A 24,506-nucleotide genomic window follows, 5' to 3' on the forward strand; every position below is an offset into this window, starting at 1 on the left:
GACATTTAAAAAATAATTATTGTTATGTATCTAAAACTATGCGCAGTAATCTGTGCTGGCTTAAAATCTTAGACTACCAGTTAACTACACATAAAGGGGGAGTTAATCTCCTATTAAAGCAATGCTATTGTAAAGGATGATAATTAACCCATATTAACAAAAATAACTGTAAAAAAAAACAGGTGAAAAACATACTGTGTGTGATAATGAAAGGAAAATCATGCGCACGTTAGGCCCATTAATAATCTTAAAGCGAAAGCAGCAAAAAGCGAAAACATTTTTTTATTGATTTTTTTTCATTTGGAACTCTTGAAAGCAGCAGGGCTGTGGGTGCACGAGCATCACTTTTTGTCCAGTCTATTTCAAAGAGAAATAGGCTTTATATATATAAAGCCATTACATATATAAGTAGTAGTTTAATAGCAATACACTTAAAAATGTTTGTTTAATATGGCTTGTATACTAGTATTCCACTGTATTGCATAGACCGTCATAGCCACTTGATTGTTTACTTTCTATTTCTAAATATATTTGGTGACTAAAATATTATTTTAATAAATAGATATGTTTAATAAATCTGTTTTGTTTAAATGCACCATAATACATTGCCTATATTCACAGAGAAATGGATAAAAATATTCATTTTCCAAATGGAGTCTACTCTATTATGCTGAGCATTGTAAATTATGTAGCATGTTATGCATGTGGTTTATTAAATTGTATAATCACATAAAAATGTCACATAAATCACTGAATTAATAACACTATTGTTTTCTTTAATAAAAGATCAACAGTTTTTCTGTCAGATCTCCTAATTTGCAGCTTATTAATAGTCATTAAAATAATTTGGATTAGATATTAGGTATTATTAAGGATGTAAAATAAGATTATGCAGAATATGCAGAAAAAAACAAACAAAAAAAAACATGCATGCTATTAAGCAACAAGTTAATACTGAGAAAAGGTCCATATACTAAATCATTACCATATATTCTAGTAAATATTTATCTTTACCTATTTTAAACAATTACAGTTGATTTGTTTTAATATACATATACATTTTTTTCAAAAATCATGGAAAGCATCTTTGTTTTGACACAACAAACCTCAGACTTGAGATTATTTCTTATACATATAACGCTCTCTAAACACTCTGAAACAACAGTCAACTCTTTGTCGAAATATCTTCCTCGGCAGACATCAGAAGAACTTTGAAGAGGTGCTGTTAGTGTCGATAGACTTTTCTCTTCTTTTCTTCTTTGCCTTTTTTCAATGTTAAAGCCCAACCACTGAGAGGCTTTCATTCTGCTTTTGTGTCACAGATGTGACCCACGCTTCTATTCAGTATCTCCGCAGGGGCACACTCAAATGAGCTCTGTTTTTAACGGCATAATGAAGCTCTCTTCCGCAGCATCATGGGAAGCCTACGTTAAAGGTTGGAGTTTGTAATGGATATGCCACAAAGAGGCTCCCAACGCATTGCAACGAAATTAATATTGCGATTGGGATAAGACGTCAAGCACTGCGGCCGGCTCTTTGTTTGAAACGCTGGCACTGGGCTGACATTTCACGTTTGTTATTATGTTTTTGTTCTTCATCCTGCTAGGTGCAAGTGCAACCTCCATGCCAACAGCTGTGTTTATGACAATGGAAAGCTGGGCTGCGAATGCGAGCACAACACCACGGGGCCGGATTGCGCCCGCTGTAAGAGGCACTACCAGGGCCGAGCCTGGAGTATGGGCTCCTACCTGCCCATCCCCAAGGGCACCGCCAATATCTGTGAGTACATCCTGCCATCTCAACCTCGACATGACTCACGGGGAAGCGTATAGTGCTCTATCAAGCACCGAAACGTGACCTTTTCAGTCGTGTTCCCAATGACATTTTACTTTCTGAGGAAAAGGACCAACAATAAGCCTGTAGGCCGTTGCACGTAAGACAGACTTTTTGTGTTTTTTTTTTTGTTTTTTCTACAGCTCAGAGATGCTGTAAACCTGTAGCATATGGTGGGCTTCTGTTCTTATTTTTGTATTATTCAAGGTATTTTAGTATCATTTTCATTTTTTAAGTGTTTTTACTTTTACACTGCAAAAACAAATTATTTTCTTATTTAGATTTTTTTGTATTGTTTCTAGTCTAAATATTCTTAAATCTTGTAGCCTTTTTAGACAATCTAAACGTATTGTCTTTATTTAAGAAATAACATGCAAAAATTAGGTAAGTTTTTGTTTCAAACAAGCAAAATAATCTGCCAATGGGGTAAAAAATAAATTATTTTTAAAAAAAAATCTTGGTTAATCTTCTTTTTTTGAAAACAAGAATATTTGTCTTACCCCATTGGCAGATTATTTTGCTTGTTTTAAGGGAAAACTTGCTTAACTTTAATATTTTTTTTGGTAAAACAATTAAATAATTTTTACTTGTCTACTAAGCAAAAAATAATAATTTTCTTACTTAGATTTTTTTGTCTTGTTTCTAAAAAAATCTTAAATCAAAAAGAACTTTTCTAGACAAGTAAAACATATTGTCTTTTTTTAAGAATAATATTCCAAAATGAAGTGAGTTTTTCCTTAAAACAGGCAAAATAGTCTTATGTCAAATGTAAAAACAAGATTATTTTGCTTACCCCATTTGCAGATTATTTCACTTGATTTAAGGAAAAACTCACTTAATTTTGGCATATTTCTGAAAACAAGACAATATGTTTTGCTTGCTTAGAACATGCTTCTTGATATTAGAAGTTTTAGATATTTAGACTAGAAAGAAGACTCAAAATCTAAGTAAGAAAAGCATTTTTGCAGTGTAACTTTAAAAAGTAACAGTTTTTGACCCTAGTGAGCTACAAACAAACATTAGGTATCATGTGAAAGAAGACACTTTAAGTTTTACCATTGTTGTTGGTTTTGTTTGTTATTTTAGTAAGTTAATTAGTTAGTTAAAGTCATTTTGTGAGTTTTATTCATATTTGTTTTTAAAGTGTTTTTACTTTTACACTGCAAAAACAAACTATTTTCTTATTTAGATTTTTTTTTATTGTTTCTTTTCTAAATTTCTAAATATTCTTAAATCAAGAAGCCTTTTTAGACAAGCTAAACTTATTGTCTTGATTTAAGCAATAATCTGCCAATGGGGTAAGAAAAAAAATATATATATACATTTTTAAAAAATCTCATTTAATCTTATATTTTGGAAAACAAGAATATTTTTCTTACCCCATTGGCAGATTATTTTGCTTTTTTGGCAGATTATTATTATTTTAAGGGAAATTCAGCATTTCCATCTCAGAAATAAATTATATTTTACCATTATATTAAAGAAATGTCAGTTTTATTAGATATTTTTCTCTTTGTTATGGCATTATTTTGTTGTATTATTTAATTGTTTTATATAAAGCATATATGTAATATTAGACGGCAGCTGGTCATGGTCAACCACATGAAGCTAAGCAGATCTGCACTTGGTCAATACCTAGATGGAAGAACACATGGGAAAGCTAGGTTGCTGTTGGAAGTGGTGTTAGTGAGACCAGCAGGGGCGCTCAACCTGTGGTCTGTGTGGGCTCTAACACCCCAGTATAATGATGGGGACTCTTTACTGCTCAGTTAGCACCGTTTTTCAGATAAGACATTAAACCGAGGTCTTGACTCCTTGTGGTCAGTAAAAATTCCAGGATGTCCTTCAAAAAAAAGAGTAGGGGTTTAACCCTGGCACCCTGGCCAAATTTGCCCACTGGCCTCTGTGCATCATGGCCTCCATCCCAAAAATCATAATTGGCTTCATCACTCAGTCTCCTCTTCACCAATCAGCTGGTGTGTGGTGGATGCTGCACACTGGTGGTGGATGAGGAGATTCCCCAAAAAAATGTGTAAAGCACTTTGAGTTTCCAGAAAAGAATTATTATTATTAATATTTCACAATCCACTATTTTACTGTGTTTTTGATTAAAGAAATGTCACCTTCCGAATTTTCTTTAACAAACATTTGATTTCAAACATTATTGTTTTTTTTTTATTATTATCTTTATTTTTTTCCACTGTTGTCTAAAAAAATTCCTGGAATTAAGCTCAAAAAAATTGTCTTTTTGGTGTTTCTCTCAGCCTATGAAAGCTGGGATTGAGCATCTTCTTTAGCTTCATCTTGGCATTGAGCAGTGGCACATCTGTCAAGTTCTCGGCCCAAGGCAGGGGGCTCATTGCCCTAATAAATCTAATGAAGTCAGTAACTGTAGCTCAGGGACGGCGAGAGGCGCAGCACTGTCCAGATGGTGGGAGGAGATGCCTCTGGCCCCTCAGCACAGGGCCACTCAAAACTGAGTCACTAGCATCAAGCACAAGCCATATACTTCTGCAGACACAAGCAGAGGACGTTTTACGGGACGCTGCATGAAGTGCACATTTGGGTTTATGAATATTCTGCTTTGCATTCTCAGCAAGTTATTTCAACCCAAAGTTTAAACAATTATGGCCAAATCCTAACTGTAGAATTAAGCATTTTGTTAACACTTCCTATGAAATCTGCATATATTATAATTTATAAGCATATTTTAATTTATTTTATAGTGCATGTCTAATCCCTTATGCTATTAAAAATGTGTGGTTTCATCTGATTAATAATCTTAACAACAGTTAAACAGATATTCTTAATTTATTATAACGCATGTATGCATAACTCAGTCTAATAATGTGAATTCAAATGTACCATTGTTTATTTTCATAATCCTAACAATATAAGCAATACGTTGCTCATAAGTAATAATTAATTGTAAAGAATTAATCGTTAACACTTTATAATAACAACACATGATAAATCATTTATTAAGCATTAGCAAATAGTGAACTCATTATCTGTTAAGCATTAGCTCTACATTAATAAACGTTAGTAAGCAGTTTATAACTGCAGCTACAAATGCTCTATTCTTGACTTAAATGCACCTATATAATGTGGTTAATGATTGTATTTTCATAATTAGTTAATGATTTATTTTTCATTACTAAATTAAGTATCACATTATTTACAAACCGTTTGTATTTAAGAGTAGTTGAGGGTTTTTAGGATCATTCAGAATGAGTTAGTAAATGATTCATAAAATATTGACATCAAAGTTTATATGTCTTATTATTCAGGCATATAGTAATGGTTACTATATATGTTAATAAATGCTTTATTAACTCAACATTATGCAGTTTTGTGACCTAATCTAAAGTGAGGACTATTCATGCTTTATAAATCCCTTATAAATTACAAGTAATTACTGTAATAGAGCAGTAATGGTAACTAACTGGAAACTGTGTACAGTTAATTACTGTACTGTAGTGTTACAACTCACAGCATTATACTGCATACAGATTCATAGTATGTCAAGGTGTTACTAAAATTAATTAGTATTCTTACCTGTTATCAAAAATAGAAGGCATCAAAATTGACAAATTTATTTTATTGTTTTGGCAGCAAACAAATATACAACAGAAAATGTATATCAAAATTAAGAAATCAGCAGATATAAATATCATCTTACATATTACTGAGAGCCACAGGTCTGCACAGTAAGGCTGTGGTCACACTAACGTTTGAGCATGCAAAATTCTGTCATATGGCACTGCGAAAAGGAGCGGGATTAAACAAAATAATTAGAGATTGAAAAAGCAAGCGACTGGTCCATAATTTTTGTTCAGAGAGGTCATGGTTTGATCTTTGATTAGTCTCAAGCAAACACATGATGTGATTTCGCAAGTTCTCCAAGCTTGAACTTTCCAGTGCTGCAAACTGTAAAATTTGTCGCATGAGCTTGCATTCCAGGTCTGCAGTACTCACATGCGCATGAATGGAAGTCTATAGGGAGAAAAGTGCAGTGTGACCGGGACTTTAATCTGTAACTCTAATTAAACACACCTGATAAAACTAAGTAAGGCTCGTTAGAAATCTACAGGTAATGTTGAAGCAGGGTGGGAACTAAACTCTGCTGCCCTCAGTTCTCCAGCAACTTGGAGTTTGACCCCCATGTTATATAGCAGGGGTGCTCAATCCTGTTCCTGGAGATCTACCTTCCTGCAGATTTCAGTAGCTACCCATATCAAACACACCTGCCTGTAATTATCAAGTGGTGTTCAGGTCCTAATTAATTGGTTCAGGTGTGTTTGATATAGGTAGCAATTGAAATCTGCAGGAAGGTAGATCTCCAGGAACAGGATTGAGCAACCCTGGTATATAGCATACTTTTAAAGCAACTTCCAACATTTATCACAATCACATATGCAATAAATAAAATACACACACACACAAACACACAGAAAGTGCTGCAGTGAAATGTGTTACTCTCTCCTCAATGCGAACCATGCATAAAAAACTGAAAAGCAAAAAACACAAAATAATTATTTTATTTTTTTAAATAATTAAAAAATAAGCATATGAAAAGAACACATAGATAAATATATAAATAGAAACATGTTTGTCAAACAGGCACATACTGTCAATTCTCAATAAAAAGTTTTAAATAATTATAAAAAAAAAACAAAAATAAAGTCGGCAACATCCAAAGGATCCAATCTTATATTGTTATAAATATTATTTATTTACTTTAAAAATCTCATGACAACGAATTTTTTTATTGTTTCTAATATAAATTCATAGGTGGAAACACAGCTTTGAAAAATACTTAGCAAATAACTCACAACCTGGGACCTGACAGTGGAGCTTTTGTGTGTGGATGGTTATGTGTATCACATTTTTGTGATTCCCTGTGATGATTTCTGTGCACATGTTACCTTACTAAGGTGATATAATTTAATGTTTTTTATGTGCATAAAATCTGCTTATTTGCCAGAATGATTCATGAAATGTAGTTTAAAATTAATTTTTAAAAGTTTTTCTCCTCTAAGGGCTTATTATGCAGTTTCTGTCGCCATCTTATGGGGGAGCATCAACCGTCTTTGCTAGTATGACAGACTGAAGGATGCTGACATGCTGTATCTCAGAATTATAAATATTTAAAATAGGCACTATTCTTATAAATAAACTGCAGTTGCATTCCAAACAACTACATTATTGATGAAGCAAGCCTAAAAAATACATTATGTTGTCTGACGACTGCAATATTTTTCAAACTGTAGTGCGTTTATTATGGTGGCCGGGAAGCGCAAAACAACATTACAAAGTGTGAAACACTTATACAAAGCTCGAGACAAATTTACATTTTGAAAAACATTGTTATCTACCACCAGACAAAATTACATAGGAAAAACAATTTTACAAAGGATAAAACAAATTTACGTTTTAGAAAAAAAAATTACAAGACGCAAAACACTTTTACAAGTCCCGAAACAAATTTACAATTACAGATTCCTTACGGAAAGGGAATGAACCACACACCGGAAGTGACGTGGAATGTACCACACCGGGAGTGACGCGGGGGAAAGTTGTTGATGTTGGTAAGTGCGGTAAATTCGTGCTGTGGAGTATATGGTGTAAATAAAGTTTAAAGTGACCGAACATAGACAGCAGTCGAGGGTTGTTTTGCCCATTTTGTTGCAAACACGAGCAGCTTAACGCAGTTTAGCTTCACGTGTGGTCGGTGTTTGGAGTTCATAAAGGACGTGGACCAGACGGAAACACCAGACATACTGCATCAATGTGTTCAATATTTTAATGAGGGCCACTCGTACGCTGTAATCGTGAACATGATGTCAAGTCTACTCGATGTAAACATCTGCTTGAGGGCTCTTAACAGAAAACTGAATGAAGCCGGTGTTACAGTTTGACTGGTGACCGTTTTAACTGAGGCCCCTTTTCAGATGTAAACTATTCACATTTGCAGTTTGGCAGATTCGTCACTTTTTCACAGCAACAAAACATGCCCATAACGAATTGAGATTCTTATTACTTGGTGTCAAGTAAACATTATTGACTTTAACATCTGTGTAGCAGAACAGTATGAACCAAAATTAATGTAAAGAAATAATTATAATTGACATGTCATCAACAGGATTTGAACCCAAGTCAAAAGGTTCTGCAAGAGTATCAACCGACCTATCTAACTGAGCTACTTACAGTAGGTCGACAGGTTGGGTTGGTTTTGATATCTTTATCAGTCAATCTTTATCGTTTACATGTTTCTACATACTTTCACACTGATTTTTTTCTCAGAATAGCTCTAATATGTTTTATTGCAGTTGGCCAAACCATGATTTTTATAGTTGTAGACTCGTGGAAACCTGTCTACAAAGTCACACATGAGCTGATATTTTCCGGTGTGTGTGTTACATTCCTGGTCACTACCAGTGTATGGTATATTCCACATCTCTTCTGGTTTGTGGTAAATTTGTTTCAAGACTTGTAAAAGTGTTTTCTTGTTAATTTTTTTCTAAAATGTTAATTTGTTTTGTCCTTTGTAAAATTGTTTTTCCTATGTAATTTGTGTCTGATGATAGGTAAAAATGTTTTTCAAAATGTAAATTTGTCTCGAGCTTTGTAAAAGTGTTTCACACTTTGTAATATTGTTTTGCACTTCCTGGCCACCGTAGTTTATGGATCTGCTATCACTCTATGTGGGCGGAGTAATACAGAAGTGTGAGGAGGCTTTACGAGCACTATTGCAGAATATCTGTTGTACCGTTTAAATGCTCAAGCTTTTTCTCTGTACAGCTTCTTTAATTTTGTATTTTTTTGTGGGTAAAATTAATTGCATTCTTCATGCATTGTTGATTTAATTTTACCTTCATGATTTTTTTTTTTATTTTGTGATATTTTATGGCCATTTAAAACAACAACAACTTTAATACTTAAAGCAGACAAAGACCACTTATATTATGTGTAACCCTTTAGCATGAGAAACACCTATTCACTATTAACTATAACTTTTGCCTCAAACTCATAATGAACTGCTTATTAATAGATTCTTAGGTAGTTGTTTTAGCAGTTAAGATAAGGTATATAGGGATTACAGCAGAGAATCTAGTCGCAAAGGTTGAGGCATTAAGTTAGGGATAAATTACACCCAGGAGGTTGTTATCACAGAATAAAGTCTGACAGGCTTAATGGCTGTTGTATAAGACTGAAGGGCTTGAAAAGTATTAGTATATTAATTCTTTAATTAAGTGCAAATCTGATAGAAACTAAAAGTGAAGCTGATGAAGCATACAAAAACCTGTGCATTTTTCAGTCACAAGATAAGCAGTCAGACATGCAAAGCTGACAGAAATGAAACCATTTCATTAAAGCATATACTAACATATGTATTGTTCAAAGACAAAAACTGTGGCATACAAGACAAGCAGCTACATAGAAATGTGGATATAAGAACTTTGCATGTACTCATCCAGGTACTTCAAATCACCTTGACGGTCAGTGTTTGCATCTATTGTCTGCAATATAATCTCTTTCTGAAAATGTAGCCCTATATACAATTCTGGAGATAAATTATGCAGCCAGAAGTATATATGGTGGTGTTTTGTCTTTAAAACGAATGCTACGGGGTGGTATGATGTCGTTTCTTCTCACGCTTACTCGCTGAACGCTTACCTCTATATAGATGACTTTCCCGCTGTTATCAGTTTGTCCAGGAGTTGACCACAATGACAGGGCTCGAGACTGACAAAGAACGGTTCCAGAAAGCAGGCAACACAAAAACAAAGAAGCCAAAAAATAAAATATTGAGGTAAATAACAGGGTGAGAATGTGGTAAAATCTGCAATTGTGGTAAAAATTAGGCGAGGGCTTTTCTTTTTCTGGAATTAAAAAATTTATTTTTAAAACTGTCTATCAGGTTTACAGAGGACATCACAATGACACAGTGGGCAGCACAATCCCCTCACAGCAAGAAGGTCGCTGGTTCAAGCCTTGGCTGGGTCAGTTGGCATTTCTTTGTGGAGTTTGCATGTTCTCCCGTGTTTGCGTGGGTTTCTTCCAGGGTTCCCCCCACAAGTTCAAGGTCATGCAGAATGGGTGAATTGAGTAAGCTAAATTGTCCATGGTGTATGTGTTTGAATGAGTGTGTATGGATGTTTCCCAGTGTTGGGTTGCAGCTGGAAGGGCATCTGCTGCGTAAAACATATGCTGGATAGGTTGGAGGTTCATTCCGCTCTGGCGACCCCAGATTAATAAAGTGACTAAGCCGAAAAGAAAATGAATAAATGACTGGGTTTAGGGAAATGGGTGGGCGGGTCAATCAGTCCTTTTAAAAATACTATGTGTTGGGTTTTCATGAAGGAGGTGGATGGGTCAGTTGACCGGTCAGTCATTTAGTGAATCAACAGCAGCCTCTGATGGATTTACGTGAGAACAGCAGACACGAATGACACTCGTGAGAGAAATTTGAGTCTTGAAAAAGAATACAAAGCGTTCTCTGGTGGATTTGCGAAAACAAAACTGCAAAAAGTACCTCCTGGGACATATTTTGGTGCTCTCAAGAAATGTATATAGCGGTATGTTACATTAGTGTATGCTCCATTCAGACATTTTTGTTTCTGTCAGCTTTCTTTAGCCCTTGCAAAACATAATGTTTTGTGTGCAGTTTTATTTTATTTTTTTTATGTATTCTGGCAATTAGCTATTTAATAAATGGATGAAGTGGTACTGGTCAGAGAACATTCTACTTTATTTATTTTTTTTTCAGATACAAAACCTAAGATTATCAATGACTAAGTTTAAATCCGTCTCTCTAGCTTGCTTCAACAGTGCATCCCGCCGTGCTCAGCAGGTGGAGAGAAAGCATTCAACCATATGTGTTCATCTGCGGGTTATTTCGTCATTTGAGAAACGTATTTCAGATCTTAAGAAAACAAAGTCTAGATATGAAACTTAGGAAATTAAAAAGAGATGAACTTATAGGAAATGCAATCCATAATAACTTAAATTCAGCAGTGTTATCAGTATTATTGCTTTTGATATTGTATGTACACTACCTGACAAAAGTCTTGCTGTCGATCTCAGTTGTAAGAGAAACAAATAATAACTTGACTTCTAGTTGGCAGAGGGTAAATATTTCAGATGAATCATCTATTGAACAACATCCCAATCATCACACACACTGCAGAAGACCCATCGGAACCTACACGGACCCAAGATTCTCACAGATATCAGTCAAGTTTGGTGAAGGAAAATTCAAGATTCGGGGTTACATTCAGTATGGAGGCGTGTAAGAGATCTGCAGAGTGTATGGCAACATCAACAGTCTGAGGTATCAAGACATTTGTGCTGCCCATTACATTACAAACCACAGGAGAGGGCAAATTCTTCAGCAGTATCATACTTCAGCCTCCAAATCAAAGTTCCTCAAAGCAATAAAGGTCAAGATGCTCCGGGATTGGCCAGCCCAGCCATCAGACATGAACATTATTGAGCATGTCTGGGGTAAGATGAAGAAGGAGGCATTTAGAATGAATCCAAAGAATCTTGAAGAAATCTGGGAGTCCTGCAAGAACGCTTTCTTTACCATTCCAGTTGGCTTTTTAATAAGTTATTTAAGTCGTTGCAGAGATGTATGGATGCAGTCCTCCAAGCTCATGGGAGTCATACATAATATTCATTCTTCCTCCACTGCACCATGACTTAATATTCTGTTCATTCATTAATTTTCTTGTCAGCTTAGTCCCTTTATTAATCCGGGGTCACCACAGCGGAATGAACCGCCAACTTATCCAGCAAGTTTTTACGCAGCAGATGCCCTTCCAGCCACAACTCATCTCTGGGAAACATCCACAACTCACATCCACAAACATCCACATCTGGGGAACATCCACATCCACAAACATTCACGCACACACTCATACACTACGGACAATTTAGCCTACCCAATTCACCTATACCACATGTCTTTGGACAATGGGGGAAACCGGAGCACCCGGAGGAAACCCACGCGAAGGCAGGGAGAACATGCAAACTCCACACAGAAACGCCAACTAAGCCGAGGTTCGAACCAGCGACCCAGCGACCTTCTTGCTGTGAAGGGACAGCACTACCTACTGCACCTCTTAGACTTTTGTCTAAGTGAATTCAGACCTTACTATCCTAATTAAATAATTAAAAATAAAAGCATGGTTATATTTTATTTAGGTAAAATAAGCGTAATCTAGAAGCCTTTGCCTTTCATATAAGCTACTTCTGATACCAAATGATCAACTAGAAATCAAGTTATTATTTGTGGTTCTTAAAACTTGGATAGGCTAATTCAAATCAAAACTTCTGTCAGGTAGTGTATATTCATAAGATGATACACTTTATAACATTGTTTGTAAGCCATTTAGCATGGATACCCTTATAATGCATTATAAATAGAGGCCTCATAGAAAATGTTGCAAAAATGAAAAAAATTACAATAATAATAACTCAGCCATTGGGTTTGTCAATTTTGGGTTAAAATATCCCAGAATATTTTTTCGATTATACACAACAATCCATTGCGTGATCTTTTATGACAATTTTAGATTGAGTGCACCTGAAGTCTGAGCTGCTGTATGAGTATACATACTTTTGAAAGCCCTTAATATCGCTCTAGCCTCTCGCCCCTGTTATAAAAGCCCCTCATAATGCAAGGGCAAAGCTCAGACTGACAGCCAGTTATTAAAAACCCAATACCAGGGCACATCTGCGCCCAACAGAGAAAACCGAGGACCACCTATATCAAAAGCAATATTAGCATCTGTTTTGGCGAGAAATCCACAACGCAACAGGCTTGCATATGAAATCAAAATAACATTTCTGCCCCTGCAGGTTTGTGAAATCAATAGTCGCGCCGCAAATGAGCACGATGTTCAGTGACACGCCACTTCTCCTACGTGGCTCGTATTACATGAGAGGTTATGAAACATATGGCTCTCGCATAAAGATAAATTTGCTGAAAGTGCAGAATTTAATTAAGCTGTAATGGCTCTCATCTGTCATTAAGTCTTCTGCTGTAATCACAAGGGCGATTTATCTCCATGTTCAGATTCATAGGCAGGAGGCTCCTCGTGCTGATATATAGTGTTGTGTGACCCCGCGTCTAATAATTCAGCAGGAAATGAAATCCATGTCTTTGTCTGGTGGGATGGGCTTGGAGAGGCAGGAAGGAACATTTCGTGTGAAAGCAAAAGTGTCCTGCTGTGCCTTTACACCTGCACCGCACTGCCAAACAGAGCAGAGCAGACGAGTCGAGACGAGACGAGAGGAAAGCTCTAGGTATAAAGTGGGATTTTTTTTGGGCACATCATGTCTGGGTTACTAATGGGTGACGTTTAAATTTTTTAGCAGCATCCAAATTTGCTACACTCCAAAAAACAGAAACAGGTTTCACTAAGAAATTGCTGTGCAATTTAGCAAAGCTCTGCAATTGAAATAGACCTATTAAAACATGTTCTAAAGCATATATTTTACCATGTAATTATTACGATTGAGAAATGTGTAGTGTCATATAAAATACATTTTCAGTTTGTAGTAAATTTGCTTATATACTTTTACAAACATAGCTTACTTCACTTAATTGTAAATTTGATTGATTTTTCCTCTTTAAAAAAAATAAATCTATACATGAAACAATTCTTTAAACACAATACTTTCATCATGGTCGAAATGGAGCGGGATGAAGCACAAGCTTATTATTTTCCCCACCATGTTACCATGTCATTTGCCTATTAAGTAAACTTAATTTTTCTTTTACTTGTCTTTTACATGAGATATATTTTATCATTTTGGCATCTTTGACATATTATATTTTTGATTCCATTTGTTCATTTTCTTTTTACTACAGACCTAAAAAATACATATAAAAAATTATATTTGTATGTAACATATGTATATTTTTTTGGTTTGTTTGTTTGTTTGTTATGATTAGATTTTTGGTAGATTTAGAATATTAAATAATTTGGTGTTGTCAGTGGCAGATCTAGAAATTGTTAAACCATACCTGCCAACACTCCCGTATTTCAGACCCATCTCTCGTTTTGTTCTGTGTCCTGAAAAACTCCCGGATTAATAAACTCAGGATTAACACTTAAACTACCAAAATTCTTCATAAGTTCTAGATTGGCCATACTGTTCATATAAGACTGATTTATTTACACTAAAAACTTAGAATTTAAATGTCTGACAATATTTTGTGATATTATTCCCCTAAAAAAACACTATATTATTTTGTAATAGAGCTTATAACTGTGTATGAGTACTAGAACTCGCCCTGAAGGAGTGTAGTACCTTGTGAGGTGCCAGAGTGGACAAAAGTCAAGCGAACACTGAGAGACAGTGAACGCGCGAGAGAGACCGAATGTACGCTTTTCTAAGCTTTTCACTTATCATAGCACACATGCTGCTGATGATGTGACAATAAAAGTGATTTGATTTGATGTGTGTGCGAGAGAAACTGAATGCGTGCGAGAGAGGCTGAGTATTGGCGCACGCAAGAGACAATTAAATTTACTATTATTAATTACTATCACAAATACAACTATGTTTACTTACACGTTTGGTTAATACAATTGTAACGTTTGTGAAGTTATAATTGACACTTTATTTAAGATAATTTGATCAGTTTTACTGACTTAAATGCTCTTTATTACTCGGGTGTGTCCTAAAATACTGAAAGTGATCATGTTAATTAAAAAAATAGGATAAAATTGATTAATATCTTGAAAATGCATTTATACTTAAACAGTGCATTAAACTTTGAGCAAATATCTTGGGCACCATTAAATATAGGCCACTATTATATTTTGATATGTAATAATTTATTAGGCCTTTAATATAACAAACCAATATATTATTGTTTCTTTATATGGGATTCATCAAAGGCTATGCAATACTATAAAGGGACTTTGGTTTTATTCAGAGATTTTAAAAATGAAAAGTTTTTAATCATTCAATTACTAAACAATTGCATCAGAAAAGGAAATTCTGTGAACTCACTGATGTGATGACAGCTCCAGTCATTTTTATTGCAGCACTTTTGCAGTAGGCTACTGCAGTGCAACAAACTAATGAAACAATATTAGATGTCCCGTAAATATGTTGGAAAATTTAAGCTTAAACAATAAAAAGCTCTCTTTCTCAATTCAAATTTGTATCACCAAAACATTTGTAATTGGATCATTTCTACTATTCGGTGCCATTTGTTTCCCCAAGACATTATATGCTAAAGAATTTTTAAAAATCCAATTTAAAAATCCTTCAAGCTTGTCTGATCATCCCATTCCACAACAGAACACCATGATAAGTGCTCAAAAATAAATAAATTTAAAATAATTACTCTCTATTCAGTGTAATAAACTGATTTCCCATGCCATTAATTAATTGATAATAGTAACTTCAATAGTCTCTCGGTCTCTCTCGATTGCACTCTGCCTCTCTCGCATCCACTCTGTCTATCTTGCGCACCAATACTCTGTCTCTCTCGTGTGCACTTGGCCTCTTTCGTGTCTACTCAGTCTATCTCGCACACTAATACTCGGTCTCTCTCTAGCGCAAATTTTCGTAGGTACTCAGTCTCTCTGCAATCGCTTGAAATTTGTCCACTCTGGCGCCTCATAGTACCTCACTTTGTCCAGCAAGCAGGAGAGCAGTTTTTTCACCACAGTGAAAATGTTGTTTTTGAAAGTTTGAAAAATATGTCTGAAGTAAACTTGTGTTAGCATAACGTTGCCATAAAACAGAGGCACGCTTATTTAAAGGAACAGGAAAAAGTAGTAGAAAGGGTGTCATGGTGGCACAGTATGTAGCATGATCGCCTCACAGCAAGAAGGTTGATGGCTCAAGCCTCGGCTGGGTCAGTTGGCATTTCTGTGTGGAGTTTGCATGTTTTCTCTATGTTGACGCGGGTTTCCTTTGGGTGTCCGGTTTCCCCCAAAGTCTAAAGACATGCGGTACAGGTGAATTGGGTAAGCTAAATTGTCCGTAGTGTATGTGTGTGAATAAGTGAGTGTATGGATGTTTTTCCAAGTGATGAGTAGCAGCTGGAAGGACATCCGCTGTGTAAAAACATATGCTGGATAGGTTGGTGGTTCATTTTGCTGTGGTGACCCCTGATTGATAAAGGGACTAAGCCTAAAAGAAAGTGAACAAATGAATGAAAAAGTAGCAGATGCTGGAATGAATTGGGCCTATTTGATCTTTATGACCATTTAAGGTAAAAATATTTATAATATTTTTGTGATGTGTTAAAATGAAAAATACACATTTTAGCAAAAGTCAGGCTTTTATAGACTGGGAGGTTATTTTAACAATGCAATTGATTAAAAAAAAATTATAACAATGTACTTTATTTACTTCAAATTTATTTTAAGTTTAGGGGGTTTCTTGTAAGGGAGGTTCTATGTAACTGCTTGTTACATTTTTTTTTTTTTTTTTTTTTTGTGCTTATCCAGGTCCTTAGTAAAATAGGCAAATGCCATCTAGTTTCTCTGTTTTTTAAGCAATGCTAGCCGATTTCATTTCATTTCATTTCAAGTCGTTATCATATTGACAAGTCTAAAATGGCTTGTTCCAAAGAGCCCCTCGCAACCATAAGGGACTAAGGCCAAACAAGAAGAAGAAGAATGTATGCTCTGTGTAATATATATAGTATATGTGGAACTGATCACATTTTTTATGCACAAATGTCACATTAGCATTGCACACAGCAGCACTCTCCACATAAACAACCACGGCAAACGGCTCAAAAACTGATTGCGCATGTGTGCTGGCTTTAACCAGGCAGATCCGTAAGATCTTGATCTCATGCTCGCAGAGGAGGATTTTCAATTCGTTGCTCTTGTTGTACCCCATGTGGGAAGAACAGGTGCTTGAGGAGCCAAGAATTATGTGCGTTTGGTACTTTTGTGATAAATAAGATGTGTGTTGGTTTAATCAATGCGCACTGAGCTCATCTACCAGCTGTCCTCTTCTGCCTGTTTTCCAGACTTGTCATTCATAGCCCAGGTGAACAGAATGCACAATTAGCCTTGAGTCGCTAATGCTGTAATGAGGCCTGTGATGTGCTGTAAGAACTCAAGAGTCTTTTGGGGGATACACTTAAGTGGTGATGCAATATCATTGTTGGCCCTTTTGAAAGAGAAGGGTGCTTAATTCCATTTATTATGTTGTTTTTTTAATGCGCTTAGAACATCCTGTGTAATTTTTCAAATGGAAAGTTCATCCACTCAAAAAAATTATTTATTAACCTTTCACTTGTTCAAAACCTATTTGAGTCTCTTTTGTCTGTTACAGGTCCCGTGAAATTAAAATAAAACATTTCAGATGTTATTTTTAGTCTGTTAGTTTTGAGCACATTTATAAGCTAGTGTGCTCCAAAACAGTGACAAAATTCACATTTAAAAAATATAAAACTGATATAAAACATCCAAAGCTTACAATTTGTCACATCCGCCTAAATCGATCAACAATCAAAAAAAAAAAATTCACCTTGCCTCATACTTCAGTTTCTCATCAGATCTTCTGACCAATCAAATGCTCTCTAGTACCAGGTCACTTGTCATTTGCTTTTAATTTGACGCACAACCACTCTCACTGGCAGAGCTGTGATAAAAACACAACTCTATTGGCTGTTTTTTTAAAGGAGAGGGGCTACTATATGTCCCACCCTCTCTTCATTTTTCAGTTGAGATTATTTCAGACACTGAATAAAAAATGCACATTTCACAGGACCTTTAAACACATAAAAAGCTATTTAGAAAAATGCTGCTAAAGTAGCTGGCACCCATTGACTTCCATAGTATTTTTATTCCAACTGTGGAAGTCAATGGGTGCCAGTTAGCAGCATTTTTCTTTGTAGATATTGAATTGAAATGGAACGGTTAATATCACTGATCTAAAAACAATCAGAATTGATTGCTTCACCAACTGCCAAAAGGTTTGAGATTACAGTCTAAAACACACGCTCAGCAACTGACTATGCAGTTAAAAACAACAGAAAAAAGGGGAAACTAGCACTAAGCTGGCTTTTTTAGCAGTGTTAAAAACGCTTTGATGAACATGCACCATAGAACCACATAAGGGAATACATAATTAGGGATGTCCCGATCAGGTTTTTTTAGCCTCGAGTCCGAGTCATTTGATTTTGAGTATCTGCTGATACGGCAACCCGATCCAATACTTCTATAATACATTAAAAAAATATTAATAATAATTCTTCACTTTTGGACTTTACTGCAACAGTAAATATAATATATATATATATATATATATATATATATATATATATATATATATATATATATATATATATATATATATATAAAACAAATAGCTCCTCAAATTAAAATACCCGGCAGGCAATCCCAAGTTTACATATCTCACAGTTCGGTTCATTTACAATTATCATGTCGTTGATTCAGTTCAATTCAATATCTCAGTGCATTACGGTGCATTGACAATACTTTCCATCCACACTTTTATATGTATTTGTATTACAATATTGTCCTTAAATACAAGCAGTCAGATGTATGAACTGTATCTTTAATTTTAGCTGCTCAAAGAAAACTTTTTAATGCATCTAACAAAACTCAATGACATACTCAGAACAACAAGCTGCTTTCAAGCTGCTTTCATGTTCTACTTTGCCGGCATTTAACCAATAGCGTTTCTGCAACAAAGTGATGTCATGCCGCATGCGTTGCTGTTTCTGCGTGAAGTCAAGAAAGAGTTCTAACTCTGTGCCACCGCATAACTATAGATGTCTTAAACAATACTGAGAATATATATAATATACATTTATATTTGAGTCCTGATCGGGAGGTAACGTCCTATTCTGATCGAGTCTGAAACTGCGTCATCGGGCCTGATTTCAGATGACATGATCGGATCTGGACATCCCTAATATATATAATATATATATATTTGAAACCAACTTCACCTACTGTTCACTTTGTCCAGCACATGCTTGTAAATTAACAGATTATGGTAACACTTTACTTAAAGGTGTGTTCATAAGACTCTCATGACACCTTTATAATCCTGTCATTATATATATGCTTATTACAACTGACATTAAGTGTTATTATTATTTGTGTCATTTTAAATGCAAAGATGACATTGTTTGAAATGTCTTTGTAATAACAACATATTACAAGAACAAAAAACAAAAAATAACTTATGCTAATAAATAAATTTCTCATAGAGATGATTGTCATGAGGGCATTATGATTATGTCAGGAAAAAATATTGAATCACTTTTTCAGTTGAAGAAAATACATTTGTCATTAAACTGTCTCAATAAATGTCAATACTCAAATAATTTTATGACAAATAATTTTACAACAGTGTTGTTACTATTTAATGACATTTTAAGGTTCAATTTGTACCACTGTAATTGTGTTAAAAATCATGTTTATGACAGATTTATGACAATGTTCAGATTTAAGTTACGATGCCTCGATAATGTCAAGTTGTCATGACAAAGACAGGTTGATGCATTTGTTAACGCCAAGTCACGTCATAACAAAGACATCTTAAAGTCATCTTTGCATTTAAAATGACATAATTGAGTTAATGCCCCTTGTTATCACAAGCATGAATACAATCTCATTCATATTCATGACACTCCATCTCAGGATTATAAATGTTTATCTCATGAACAGCCCCTTCAAGTAAAGTTTTACCCAGATTATTAATGAAATAATGCATCATTTACATATTTAAATATATTAAATGTAACATTTTAGAAAATGTGTTTAAGTGTGTATGTTATAGACTTTATAAAAGCATACTAAAGTGCACTTCTTTTTCACAAGGGAGGCCAAGCATTGTAAAAGCCTGGAAACTATAACACAGGGGAATTCATGAAGTGTAAAGCAGCTCAGCGTCTGTGGTTTTGCAGTTGTTTCATGCTGAGATATTCAGTGCTGTTCTTCTTTGTCCTGTAGACTGACTGAAGAACAGTGTGTAGGTGCACCGCTTCGAAATGTCAGGCCTGTCATAATAGTTGATGGTTGAAAATAACAACATAAAAAAAGAATCTGATGGATATAAAAGTCAAATCATTTATTAAAATGTGTGCAAACAAACTGCAACGCTGATTAATGAATAACAAATAACATAAAACACTCTGATGTACTCTGGCAGTTAACAGAGAGAGCAACACAGTTTGAAGACAAACACACACTGTGCTTGTACTAACATTTGCAGTTATTGGAAATTAATATTTTCATTTCAACTCATTCTTTACTGTTAGAAAAGCTGAAAGTTGAAGTATAAAATATAGGGTTATTTCATTATTTGATGACTTTACTGCTGTTCTAAATGTAATGTTTTGCCATGGATGACATAATGGGTTCTCAAACTATGTTGTACTCTGAGTGGATTTTATTGCTATTTCTTTGTAATTAATTAGGGCATTGTGAAAGTTAACAGTGACAATTGTTTGTACACTGCATATATAGAGAGAGAGTTGGAGTCAGAATTATTAGCCCCCCATTGATTTATTTTTCTTTTTAAAATATATCTTGAATGATGTTTTTAACAGAGCAAGGAAATTTTCACAGTGTGTCTGATAATATTTTAATTATCTAGAGAAAGTCTTATTTGTTTTATGTAGACTAAAATAAAAGCAGTTTTAAATTTTTTAAACACCATTTTAAGGACAAAGTTATTAGCCCCCTTAAGATATATATATATATATATATATATATATATATATATATATATATATATATATATATATATATATATATATATATATATTTGATAGTCTACAGAACAAACCATCATTATACAATGACTTGCGTAATTCCCCTAACCTGCCTAGTTAACCTAATTAACCCAGTTAAGCCTTTAAATTTCACTTTAAGCAGTATAGAAGTGTCTTGAAAAATATCAAGTATAATATTATTTACTGTCATCATGGAAAAGGTAAAATAAATCAGTTTTTATAAATGAGTTATTAAAACTTTTATGTTTAGAAATGTGTTGAAAAAAAACTTCTCTCTGTTAAACAGAAATTTGGGAAAAATTAATAATTCTGATTTCAACTGTGTATATATACAGTGTATCCGGAAAGTATTCATAGCGCTCCACTATTTCCACATTTTTTTATGTTACATCCTTATTCCAAAATAGATTAAATTCATTTATTTCCTCAAAACTATAAAAAAGAAATTGAACACAATTTGAAATTGTTGCAAATGTATTAAAAATTAAAAAAAAAACTGAAAAATCACATATGCATCAGTATTCACAGCCTTTGCTCAAAACTTTGTTGATGCACCTTTTGCAGCAATTACAGCCTCAAGTCTTTTTGAATATGATGCCACAAGCTTGGCAAATTTTTTGTCCATTCCTTTTTGTAGTATCTCTCAAGCTCGAGCAGGTTGGATGGGAAGCGACAGCCATTTTCAGATTTCTCAAGAGATGTTTAATAGGATTTGGGACTGGGCTCTGGCTGGGCCACTCAAGGACATTCACAGAGTTTTTATGAAGCCACTCCATTGATATTTTGGCGGTGTGCTTTGAGTCTTTGTCCTGCTGGAAGATGAATCGTCACCCCTGTCTGAGGTCTAGAGCACTCTGAAGCAGGTTTTCATTCAGGATGTATCTGTACATTGCTGTATTCATCATTCCCTCTTTCCTGACTAGTCTTCCAGTTACTGCTGCTGAAAAACATCCCCACAGCATGATGCTGCCACCACCATGCTTTACTGTAGGGATGGTATTAGCCTGGTGATGAGCGGTGCCTGATTTTCTCCAAACGTAATGCCTGCCATTCACTTTAATGAGTTCAATTTTAGTCTCATCAGACCAGAGAGTTTAGTTTCTTATGGTTAGAGAGTCCTTCAGTTGCCTTTTGGCAAATTCTAGGTGGGGAGTGGTTTCCGTCTGGACACTCTACCATGCAGGCTTGTTTGGTGGATCGCTGCACAGATGGTGGTCCTTCTGTAAGGTTCTCCTGTCTTCACAGAAGAACGCTGGAGCAAAGACACAGTGACCAACGCGTTATTGATGACCGTCCCTGACTAATGCCCTTCTCCCTCGATAACTCAGCTTAGATTGGCCGGCCAGCTCTAGGAAAAGTCCTGGTGGTTTCAAACATCTTCCACTGACGGATAATGGAGACCAACGTGCTCATTGAAGGCCACTGTGCTTATTGGAGAATTTGTTTCTGTAACCTTCCCCAGCCTTGTACCTACATTCCTTTTTCTCCATGCTTGGTTTGTGCTTTGACATCCACTGTCAACCCTGGGACCTTATATAGAAAGGTGTATGCCTTTTCTAATCATGACCAATTAATTCAATTTACCACAGGTGAAATCCAATTAAACTGCTGAAACATCTCAAGAATGATCAGTAGAAACAGGATGTACCTGAGCTCAATTTTAAAGCTTCATGACAAATATGTACATACTTATACTAATACTTATGTACATGTGATTTTTCAGTGTTATGTACATGTGATTTTGACTTGATTATCTTTCGACTATATTTTTAAGATCAATGAAAAGTAATTTATGTTAGTTAGTTAGTTAGTTAGTTAGTTAGTTAGTTAGTTAGTTAGTTAGTTTATATCATTTTTAAATGTTTCAATCATGTAGAGGGCTTTACATTAACTTTTTTGATCACCAGCCATTATGGCTAGTGGATTTCCAACATTATTAGCCACTTGCCAGTTTCACTAGCCACAATTTTGTTGTTTGGAAAAATATATTTTATATAAATAAATGTGACTTTGACATGCTAAAATGACTTGATCAAGATGTTGTGTTGTCCACATGCCTCATTTATTTCACTGTTTGTGTGTGTTGTGTGTGAGCTTGCTCACTGTGCATGAGCAAATGGGTTGTGTCGCATTGCAATTAATTGGTTTTTATTTCACATGACTTTTTAGGGCTCAGAATAAAAGTTTTACCAAATTCATCTCTAACCACACCAAAAAGTGAAAATTATTTCTTAGCCACATATTTAAATGTGTCAAAACAAATATACAGCTGTATACATGCACTTTTCATTCAACAAAACTTTTTCTTTTTAATTAACATTTAAAAAGATATATTGTCATGCATCTAAATATGCACAGTAATATGTCCTGGCTAAAGGTCCCAGATCAGCAGTTACTACACACAAATGGGGAGTTAATCTCATATTAAAGAAATGTTATTGTAAAGGATGACAATTAAACTATATTAACAAAAATAACTGTATGCAAAAGAAAGCAGGTAAAAACATACCACGAGTGATAATGAAATGATGTTCACATGCCTGAGAATAATTAAAACAAAAGCAGTGACTGCTGCTGTTGCTTATATATATATATATATATATATATATATATATATATATATATATATATATATATATATATATATATTAGAGGTGTGAACCTATACTGGTCTCACGGTTCGGTTTGGTTACGATTATCATGCCATCGATTCGGTTCAATTCGATATCTCGGTGCATCACGTTGCATTGACGATGCTTTCCATATATAGTGTTATATTTTAGGGGGGAGGCTATAACATGCTGTCTGTGTAAACACACAGACACACAGCAACACACTGTCTCTCATTCAAACACATTCACAAACATAGACAGCATCAAACAAACAAACACACACATGCACACACACACACAAACAAACACACTTAAGCCCTTGCAACAGGGAGAGATCGCGCTGAACGGAGCAAAAAACGAAAAAATAAGAACTTTTCCGACGGTCCCTTACAGAGAGCTCCTCTCAGCGCAAGCTTTGCCGGCTAAAGTAAACGCAGACTGCGAGGGCTTAAACGGAGCAGTGCTCGTAATGTCGAGCGAAAAAAAGAAAGACAGCTGTGAAACATAACCAGCTTTGTCTTTCTGTAGGAAACACACTTTAGATATTTTTAGGGTAAGCGTTTTTTGAGTTATTGCCGTCTATAACTGAATGTGTGTCAGGAAAATCGTAAACAAAACCAACTGAAGCGCGCTCATTTCTGGCGCCCCACTGGATATACAGCGCCCTAAACATTTGCCTATGGTACCAATGCCACGGGCCAGCCCTGAGTTGGCTGAGTGTTGTAAATAACGGCGCTTACCTCCCTCGCGACAGAGCGCATAGGAGATAAATGACGTCACGACAAAATAGCCGGTTATGGTTATTACTGAATCAATACCGAATTGTCCGCGTCTGCATCGCGGTGCACCGAAGAAACAATTAATTTTGACACCCCTAATATATATATATATATATATATATATATATATATATATATATATATATATATATATATATATATATCAATCTTGAGCCCTTAAAAGCAGCAGGACTGTGGGTACACGAGCATCGTTTTTTGTGTAGTCTTTTTCAAAGAGAACCGATCGCAAGTGAACGGAAAAAAGCGCAAGTAAACAGGAGTGTGCAAGCTTTTTAACAGTCGCGCATCACATAAATCTGTGCGCGCGAGTAATCATCCTCTCAAATGGTATTCACCTGCTTTGTCTCGCGCGAACACAGTTATTGTTTTCAGTCGTGGTGCTTCTCGATTCTAAGATCACATTTGCACGCATATTGGGCCATCCTTATTGTCGAACCCTGCTTTAAGAAAACTACAACGTAAAAACTATTTCCAACCTGCCAAAGTGGCTAG

At 35.1% G+C, this 24,506-nt stretch overlaps 1 protein-coding gene and 1 long non-coding RNA gene across 4 annotated transcripts in view; one reads left to right on the forward strand and one right to left on the reverse strand.

The window, feature by feature from the left end:
- The window catches only part of ntng1b (netrin g1b), a 167,463-nt gene that overhangs the window by 122,476 nt on the left and 20,481 nt on the right, over nucleotides 1–24,506 (forward strand). For all 3 annotated transcript variants that reach the window (XM_009298418.5, XM_682846.9, XM_073924384.1), the window contains one exon: nucleotides 1,607–1,779. In XM_009298418.5, coding sequence (XP_009296693.1) covers nucleotides 1,607–1,779 — 173 coding nt within the window. The remainder of the gene's footprint in view (nucleotides 1–1,606; nucleotides 1,780–24,506) is intronic.
- LOC141378020 (uncharacterized) overlaps nucleotides 1–24,506 on the reverse strand; it is a 76,744-nt gene that overhangs the window by 5,113 nt on the left and 47,125 nt on the right. The window lies entirely within an intron of this gene.

Source organism: Danio rerio, chromosome 2 (assembly GCF_049306965.1).
Source record: "Danio rerio strain Tuebingen ecotype United States chromosome 2, GRCz12tu, whole genome shotgun sequence".
Lineage (NCBI taxonomy): Eukaryota > Metazoa > Chordata > Actinopteri > Cypriniformes > Danionidae > Danio > Danio rerio.